Here is a 9,190-nt window from a genome sequence, read left to right as displayed (position 1 = left end):
ATTGCTATCCTCAAAGGATACATTTAACAGAGATGTAAAAAGGCATTACTTTATGTAAAGTGTAAAACTGAAGGGCATAAATGTTTCCCACATGGCTCAATGGGAAGAATCAATCTACACGATCAAGGACGTGGGAAAAAAGATGTGAGGACTCGGGGTGTCAGATACCGGGAAGATGTTTAGAGTTAAATGTCCTTGTGACATCGAAAAAATGAAAACAGAGAAAAAGACATCTCCTCTCTTTCCATTCGATTCTCCTCCTTCCACTTGGTTCAAGTGGAGCTGAACTAGAACCAGACTCCATGGACAAGAAGGTAGTTCTAATCACAGGCTGCTCCTCAGGGATTGGCCTCAGTCTGGCTGTCCGACTGGCTTCTGACCCCAACAAGGAATACAAAGGTAACAACAGTTGACATCTATCTGAAATTGTGTTCTTAAGGTGTTTTTCGACCACAGGAACTTTACCCCGGAACTAGGGACTTTACCCCTGAACTATGTGCATTTCAACTGGAGGAACCAGGGTCTAAATTTAGTTCAGGGGTAGATAATCACCCCCCTGTCAAAGCCCCTGCTTGGGGGGGGTAGTACTTTTCAAAGGTCCTGGGACTTTCATTTGAACGTAACAGTGTTTGTGGAGTTTACACAGTTGTTGAAACACAGAGGGAGTTCCTGGGAATGCATACTAGTTAAGTTTTTTATTAAGATTTCAAAATATCATTTAATACTTTTTTTTTTCTCCATATGTCACTGGCCTGATTTGCACAATCTACCCGGGACTTCAGCCCGTGGTCGAAACGCAGACAACAATGGGGGCACAGGAACCTTTTAGTTCAGGGTAAAGAAGTTCTGGGGGCTAAAAGACCCCAGAACTCTTGGTCGAAATGCGCCTTAAGAGAGCTTGCACTGGGTCAGGAAGTATTAAGACTCTGTCAAATTTTGTAATATGCTTTATGAGATACAAACAAATAACTTGACTTCTGTTTAGTGTACGCCACAATGAGAAACCTGGCCAAGAAGGAGCGTCTTCTAGAGTGTGTCAAAGGTCTTCACAAGGATACGCTGGACATTCTCCAAATGGACGTGACTGACCAGCAGTCCATCCTGGATGCAAGGGACAGGGTTGTGGAGAAACAAGTGGATATTCTTGGTATGCTCTTGTGTCATTGTGTCCTGATTTAGATTGGAAAAATGTGTGTGTGAAAGGGCTTATCCTCTCTCATCACAGTATGCAATGCTGGTGTGGGTTTAATGGGGCCGCTAGAGGTACAGTCCTTGGACTCTATGAGGCAGATTCTGGATGTCAACCTGCTCGGCACCATCCAGACCATCCAAGCTTTCCTGCCGGGCATGAAGGCTCAGAACCAGGGCCGGATTCTGGTCACTGGCAGCACTGGAGGTCTTCACGGTGAGAAACGTTTATGGTTGAGGAATCATTAAATAATAACAGTGTTCCACATGTGCAATTTTTGTAATGGTTTCATAGAAACTGCATAAACAAATCTTTTTCAAGCCTGCTTCCATGCATGAAATTGCCAAAACAACCAGCCTTGTGCCTCATGCTCTCTTACAGGACTGCCTTTTAATGAGGTATACTGTGCCAGTAAATTTGCAATAGAGGGAGCATGTGAGAGCATGGCAGTCCTTCTGCAACACTTCAATATCCAGTGAGTTTAAAAATTGTTGTTTGCATCTCATGTTAGAGGCTACAGGTGAAAAAAAACAGATCTGTGATACTGATTAGGAGAGACTATTGATTTGATGCTTCATCCTGCAGTGTGAGTCTCATTGAGTGTGGACCAGTTAACACTAACTTCCTGGACAACCTGCTGAAGGTGGAGCTTGGGGATGTGTCTCTGCAACAGGTTGATACCCACACACTCAGCCTCTATGAAAAGTACCTGCAGCACTGTGGTTCTGTGTTCCAAAACGCGGCACAGGACACAGAGGACATTGTAAAGGTAATTTGTATGTCTATTAGTTAATTTGCTTCAGTAATATGCTTCATGTTATAGCACCGGTAGAAACGTCTATAGCTAAGTCTGGTTATCGGCTTGTTCGGCCCTGCAGCTCTTACATTGCAGGATCTTGTTTGCTGTCCCTCCATAGTTCCCTCAGTCACAAATCTCCTGATGCAGCTGCTCCATCTAACCCTTGTGGTGCTTTTGCATTTGTCACAAAGGTATTTCTGGATGCCATCCAGTCACCCCGCCCTTCATTCAGGTACTTCACCAGCGGGGACATTCCACCTCTCATCAAACTGAAGATCGCAGAACCAGAAGGCTCAACTTACATCGGTGCAGTGAGCAAACTCATTTTCTCAAATGAGGACCAATAATTCTACACATGCCTTTTCTCCCAAGAAGTACTTTGTGCACAATCTGTCTCCTCTATTCCCAGAGGCTACTTGTTTGGTCTTTCACTGTTTTGATTCCTGAAATAAAGTTGACTTTCTTCACTCACTATGATTGCTAAAGTGGGACTATTACAGGAAGAAGGGACTTTATGCTTCCATGTTTTATGTGTCACCTACTAGTCTTAACACAGTTTAATTCATACACAGTTTGTTTGGATGTTTGTGTATTTTTTTACAGTATGTATTTCACCTAATACACTGCTTCTTCATTTCATGTTATTAAAAGTGTTCTGACCACACAGGTCTGCCATTTTTGACTGGGATAGGCTCACTTCAGGTTTCTAACACATCATTAAAAAGACAAATACTTTCAAAAATGTTGTTGAACTTCTTACTTGTAGATACACTTCAATGAACATAACCACCACAAGGTTTAACACTGGCAGTGAAAATAAGCATACGTTTTTCCTAGAACGAGTGATGTTTAATTTTGTATTTCCTCTACAAACTGCTAACGTCACAATGCTGCTTATGGGAAAAATAAGTCATGTAATTGGATTGATTAAACCTGTTATACACTCACTACCAACTCTACACTGTACAAGAAATACAAAGAGAAAGTGACATGGTATTTTGAGATGACATGTAGCCTTTCAAGTCATACAGGTATCCTTTGTGGTTCTTTCTTTTAGAGGTCAGACTCTACAGACATCTATTCATCCATCCTGAGCTGCTGTTTCTAGATAACACTGACAAGAGGCAGGATTTACACTGCAGGTCACCCGTCAATCACAGGGGCTAACACTAACAGGCAGACAACCCTGTCATGCTGACATTGACATTCAAAGGCAGCCGAGAGTCACCAATTATCCCAACAAGCTTGTTACTGGACTGTGAGGGTGAAGTACAGCACATTTGCACACATACAAGGTTGAAACCGAGAGCAACAGTGCTCACCCTTGCACTGTGCCATTTACCAATTATATTAAAGATAATTAAGTGATCTTACATTCAGTATTTTGTACTTTCGGAAAGATGAAAAAAGGCCACCTGGAAAAGCACACATTGTGTAACTGTTTGACTAACCTGGAACTCTAAACCCCCCTTAGTTCTTTTTATAGCCTAAGGTAGGTTGTCTGTGAAGGAACAAGTTGCGTTTCTGACCTATATTGGGATTTACTCAGTTTTCAAATCCTTCCTTGATCAAGCGCCCTAATTCCAGTCTGAAGATCCAAAAATGGACCCTGCACTACCTGTTCCATCTGTATTACCGCACAGGCGCTTAATTCAACAGCGCTTGGAGGTTTCAGCCTTTTAGAGCCTTTAGTCTTATGCAAACAGTATTATACAAGTTAAATAAAAGGTTCTAAGATGTTACTACTTACATGAGATTAAAGCTCTTGTAAAACATATCATAATGAAATTAAGTTGTCTTTTATAATAATGTGAACAATTGAATAATGCTGTTTTTTGTAATAGTACTCTGCTTTCAAATGGAATAATTTGAATGGAGACATTGTAATGGTGACAAGCAAGTTCAACATGTGGTATTTAAGATTCCTGCTAAAAGCCCCATCACTACACTCCAAGCAGTATAAAATCAGTAGTTTCAGAAATACCATTTTGATCTCATGTGTGCTTTGCTGTTGGAATATTCATTCACAAATGTAAAAGCTTCACTTTATCAAAACACAAGAAAGTAGTAAATCTTAGGTGGTTTGAGGTGGTTTGAGGTGGTTCTACATTATATTTTTTCTGGTAATGGAGTGGGAGAGGCAATTGAAATTTGGTTTGGTTTAAATGACTGAGAATGTCTACTCTTAGACCAAGGTCCAGGTGTGTCAAGAGCACATCATGTGCTTGATTCACTTATCAGTTCTCTCACCCACACATGGAATTTTTCGGCTTCATCTGACTCAATGAACTCTCTATCCAGTGAGCGATTGCATATACTGTAGGTGTAATATCACAAATGAACCCAAATGTCTCAAAAGAAGACAAATCAGAGTATTCCCTGGCTATTATATCTTGATCTTTTATCATTATTATTGGTTTTGAGTGACATGCGTCAAAAAGTCAGTCTGATTTCTATCCATGAGTCTCAGCTTTACAGTGTTTTAATATATCTGGTTAACGGAAAATCCAAGGGAACTCCATGTATTCGATTCTGAGAAAAGGTTAAGGAGATTACCATTGGCCACTACAGTTACTGAAGGCTCAAATATTAACTATACTTTTTAAAATAACATGCTATGAGAAAATAATAAATGTACCCTTAATGTATATAGGTTTAAATTGCATTCAATCAGGAAGTTGAAATGTTTTGTGTTTTTTTTATAAATATTTTTATTGAATATAGTGCAAATTTACAATGACAGATCAAGATTGGGAGTCAGAAATGCAAAGACATGTATAGTGAGTGACTATTACAATGGAATACTGTGCATCCCAAGTGTTGAAGTACAAAAATAATAAAACAACAAGCCATAATTTCCTTTTTAATTTTTTCAGTAGAACATAGAGAAAAAAAAACAAAAAACATTATATTATCCCCAAAAAATATCTATATAGTAATAATGTTAATATCAGTTATAATGGTAATATATTAGTACAACTAAATACAATAAAATGAATTAATAATCAAAAATAAATAAACATTTGTAAAAAATAAAATAAAATAAAATAAATAAAATAAAAAGTAAGAAGGAGACCAACAGACAAAGAGACATGGGGGGTGGGGGGTCATTAATCAGGAGGCAAAAACTTCAGTGTTGAAGAAGGATAGAAGGGATTGCAACCTATCATAAAACTTTTCAAAATTATTTCAACTGATCTATCTATCTATCTATCTATCTATCTATCTATCTATCTATCTATCTATCTATCTATCTATCTATCTATCTATCTATCTATCTATCTATCTATCTATCTATCTCAGAATCAGAATCAGCTTTATTGGCCAGGTATGCTTGAACACACAAGGAATTTGACTTTGGAAAACTGTGCTCTCTATGTACAAGGAATAAGAATAAGACATACAAATAAGAAAAATAAAAATAATAACAATAACATCAGCTATAAATACAAAAGAACAACAAATAGGCATGTGCAGGCTCAAATAATATGATAAAAAGTGCAGTGGTGAGTTGCAGAGGTACTTTTACATAAAACAAATAGTAGTTAAATAATAAAATAAATAGAAATATGGAATTCTGCTTGGAGAATTGTTGCATTGTATATTTACATGTATATTTACAGAGAGTATTGATCCAACAGGTATGACACTATCTATCTATCTATCTATCTATCTATCTATCTATCTATCTATCTATCTATCTATCTATCTATCTATCTATCTATCTATCTATCTATCATAATACACACAAACAAATAATATCATTGAAGAGTTTAGCAGTCCCAGTAGAGGAATAAAGTTCAGCTTTTAAACTGCATCAACCTCTCTGTCTGATTGGCCAGCGCGCCTCATGTTACATCACAACTTCTCCTATCGGGAACACGAGCGTCTCTTCAGTTAGACCACAGTCAGCCGGTTCAGCAAAGTGTCTGTCTGCTGCGCTGCTCACACTGCCGCCTTGAAACTTCTCTCCGAGTAAACTATACAACAGAAACTTCACAATGACCAACAAGAGGACTCATCTCCTTCTGAAGGCGCTGCTGGACGTGTCTGAAGCCCACTCTGTGAAAGTTTTGAGAGGAAACTCTAAAAGAGATATCAGGTGAGAGACCATGTGACTGTCTCACAGGTATTCCTTTGTGTTTGTCAGTATTGGGTTTCGTTTTAAGTGGTTACTGTAAGTTTCATTTTGTGTAACTCATGTTGCTCTTATGGGAAATTGTGTTATTGTAATTGTTAAAGAGACTTTACTTCCTGTATTGAATCAGTTTGCTGTCACTTTCTTTTCTTTGTCTTGTCTTACATTTGAGAACACTCAGCGCCCCTCTTTCATTTAAGAACTCATGATTTAATAGCCTTGGTATTTTATAGCCTGCTCAAACTGAAATTAATAGTTGGATCACATGGGATGCCTGATGGAGTATTTTGATGGTCTTTGTACATGTTGGATCCCATGGAACCCATGATGGAGTATTTTGATGGTCTTTGTTGGATCCCATGGGACCCCTAATGAAGTATTTTGATGGTCTATCTACATGTTAGATCCCATGTGACCCCTGATGGAGTATGTTGATGGTCTTTGTACATGTTAGATCCCATGGGACCCCTGATGGAGTATTTTGATGGTCTTTGTACATGTTGGATCACATGGGACCCCTGATGGAGTATTTTGATGGTCTTTGTACATGTTGGATCCCATGTGACCCCTGATGAAGTATTTTGATGGTCTTTGTACATGTTGGATTCCATGGGAACCCTAGTGGAGTATTTTGATGGTCTTTGTACCATGTTTCACAAATTCATTAATCTTCCTTCTCCCCTCAGACATTTGGGCTCCTGTGGGGCCTTAGTAGCACGAAGGGCCAGCTTGCCTATATGCCCGACCATCCCCACTACCATCACACCCACCCGCAGCTTCATCAACCTGGTTGCTCCCATCATTACCCGCAGGATGGAGTACAACGAAAGCCGGACAATAGGGTGAGTGTCATGACATAATATCCAACACTTGGCTACTGAAATAACCAGCCTCTCAAGCCTCTCAAATGTGAAGAATTGGAACAATCATATGTTTTCTTTTACAGTTTACTGTATTCTTTTTTACTTATAGCACTTAATTCTACAAAGTGATCGCAGTAGAATCTGTGTAGTAGGAAATCCAAATTAGAAACATACTAGACGTAAAACTAAGCAATTATCATAAAGAATTATGATCTGTAACAAATGGACATCTCATTGTTTGTGTGTGTGTCTTCATGTGACTGTGTTTTCAGGTATAGTCTAGAGCAGATGTACAATGTGGTGGCAAATGTGGACCAGTACCAACATTTTGTTCCCTGGTGCAAGAAGTCTCGGGTCATTAAGGGGCCAAATGGCACCAAACAAGCAGAGCTTGAAATAGGCTTCCCCCCAATCTCGGAGCGCTACACCTCTGATGTCACCTGCATTCCAAACCACCAAGTCAGGGTATGTCCTGAAAGATCTTAAAATTCATACTTTCACTGCTTTTTATTGAATGTCATGCCTTTATGTTATTCCTGCATATTCTTTGGAAACACCAAACCAGCTAATACAAGTTTATGTGGATAAGAAGACACTAGACACATTGTTTTTGACATTTTTTGGAGATGAGATATCTAGTTTGGGTCAGCAGATGACTAAATAAAGAGGAATTTGTCTTGAAACAGGCCGTGTGCACTGACGGATCCCTCTTCAACCATCTTGAAACGATATGGAGGTTCGCCCCTGGTCCAAAAGACAGGCCAGACTCCTGCAAAGTGGATTTCTATGTAAGTGTGGCTAATTAAATAAATATGTCAGGAAATCAATTTTCGCAGCAGCTACAGAAATGTGACTAATGGGAAGATGAAAAATTGTAGCATTCTGTGATTAATCGAATAAATGAACAAATCGGAATCACTTTCTCGTGTGATTACGTACTTCAGAGAGACAAGGTTTCACCAGCGTCATTCTTGTTCATTTGTGAATGGATTACTCACTGAAGGGAAGTGCTGAGTTAAATCTCATTATGCTCTAAATTTAACCAGGCGAGTCCCCCTGGCAGCCTGATATAGCCGCTCAGCCAGGAACAGTGTTAGTGAGCTGCTGACAGGAGTTTGACCTGAATGTTGGCTTAAGATTAGCTCCGAGTTGGCCAGGAAGTGGTTCACTTTCAGTAGAACATGTTGAATTAGGTAGACTGCTCATTAAGGAGATTTAAAGAAGTACAATCTATTTATAATGAAGATCTGAGACTGTTTCCTTTTAAGAAAATAACCACAGAAGTGACAGACTTGTAGGTCCATCTTCAGTTACTGGCATTAGATGAATAAAACTAACTAATAGAAGAGACTTTAAAATGTTCTGCTTTCATATCTTACCCCCTCCTGTGTCCTCTGTAGGTGACTTTTGAGTTCAGGTCCCTCCTGCACACTCAGCTAGTCAGTGTATTCTTTGATGAAGTGGTGAAGCAGATGGTCAGTGCCTTTGAATCTCGGGCTGCGACACTCAACAGGAGCCAGCAGGGAGCACCATTAAGGAGGCGATCAACCTGAGCAGACCCCTTTGCCCTCCTTCAATCCACATCGCCCTGGACCAAACCCTCCTCTTCGCACCTTCTTTCACACTTGGATCTTCTACTTGCACTCGTTCGTATCTTAAACTTGAGCTGACTTGCACATGGAATGTACTTATCTTTAAGCTACAGAATTATTTATGTACATTTATATTTATTTTAAAGATATGAAAAATGCATGGTCTAAATGATCATGTTCTCTTTTTAATATTGGAAAATGTACAGAACACTTTTAAGTGCTGAAACCTGTAAAATATATAAAGGCTCGTGTTGAGCATTTTAAAGTAATTATTAAAAGGCTCTTATTTTGGTAAACATTCGTCTGTGTGTCATTTTCTGTTCTTCATGAATATGGTCTAATTTCTGCTGTAAATGATATTTCACAATCGAGAAGAGACAGGTTGGGACATGACACAAGCAAGGATTTCCAGTGTATCTTGTCTTTGACTGTTTACTTTGGCACAATTTAGGAAAAAAAAGCGTATCACTGGGAACAGTTGCATAAGCATGGCGCTAATGACCCGAGGCCACAGTCAAAAAATCCCTCTCTTCTTTGTATTCAGCTTCTGAGAAAAGCTTTACGCAGCAGTTGATGGTCACGTTCAGATACTTATAGAATGTGGTGGAA

At 39.1% G+C, this 9,190-nt stretch overlaps 2 protein-coding genes across 2 annotated transcripts; both read left to right on the top strand.

The window, feature by feature from the left end:
• Window positions 1-227: 227 nt before the first annotated feature.
• On the top strand, window positions 228-2,730 carry hsd17b1 (hydroxysteroid (17-beta) dehydrogenase 1). Its single transcript, XM_034711541.1, has 6 exons — window positions 228-399; window positions 986-1,147; window positions 1,226-1,405; window positions 1,571-1,664; window positions 1,775-1,958; window positions 2,180-2,730. The coding sequence occupies exons 1-6, from the start codon at window positions 303-305 to the stop codon at window positions 2,333-2,335; spliced, it is 873 nt and encodes a 290-aa protein (XP_034567432.1). The 5' UTR covers window positions 228-302; the 3' UTR covers window positions 2,336-2,730.
• A 3,124-nt stretch (window positions 2,731-5,854) lies between these two features.
• Window positions 5,855-8,877, top strand: si:ch73-141c7.1 (coenzyme Q-binding protein COQ10 homolog, mitochondrial). Its single transcript, XM_034711354.1, has 5 exons — window positions 5,855-6,090; window positions 6,813-6,968; window positions 7,262-7,454; window positions 7,676-7,777; window positions 8,390-8,877. Exons 1-5 carry the CDS (start codon window positions 5,990-5,992, stop codon window positions 8,540-8,542), a joined length of 705 nt encoding a protein of 234 aa, XP_034567245.1. The 5' UTR covers window positions 5,855-5,989; the 3' UTR covers window positions 8,543-8,877.
• The last annotated feature ends 313 nt before the right edge of the window (window positions 8,878-9,190 follow it).

This window comes from Notolabrus celidotus, chromosome 20 (genome assembly GCF_009762535.1).
Source record: "Notolabrus celidotus isolate fNotCel1 chromosome 20, fNotCel1.pri, whole genome shotgun sequence".
Classification (NCBI taxonomy): Eukaryota; Metazoa; Chordata; class Actinopteri; order Labriformes; family Labridae; genus Notolabrus; species Notolabrus celidotus.
The sequence above is the reverse complement of the archived record's forward strand: the minus strand, read 5'-3'. Positions and strand labels throughout refer to the sequence as shown.

Bases quoted from the DNA above. Each gene is read 5' to 3' on its own strand.
- hsd17b1 (XM_034711541.1), top strand. From the start codon at position 303: ATGGACAAGAAGGTAGTTCTAATCACAGGCTGCTCCTCAGGGATTGGC. The intron at 400-985 runs GTAACAACAGTT...ACTTCTGTTTAG, and splicing joins CCCCAACAAGGAATACAAAG to TGTACGCCACAATGAGAAAC. The intron at 1,148-1,225 runs GTATGCTCTTGT...CTCTCATCACAG, and splicing joins GAAACAAGTGGATATTCTTG to TATGCAATGCTGGTGTGGGT.
- si:ch73-141c7.1 (XM_034711354.1), top strand. From the start codon at position 5,990: ATGACCAACAAGAGGACTCATCTCCTTCTGAAGGCGCTGCTGGACGTG. The intron at 6,091-6,812 runs GTGAGAGACCAT...TTCTCCCCTCAG, and splicing joins AACTCTAAAAGAGATATCAG to ACATTTGGGCTCCTGTGGGG. The intron at 6,969-7,261 runs GTGAGTGTCATG...CTGTGTTTTCAG, and splicing joins AACGAAAGCCGGACAATAGG to GTATAGTCTAGAGCAGATGT.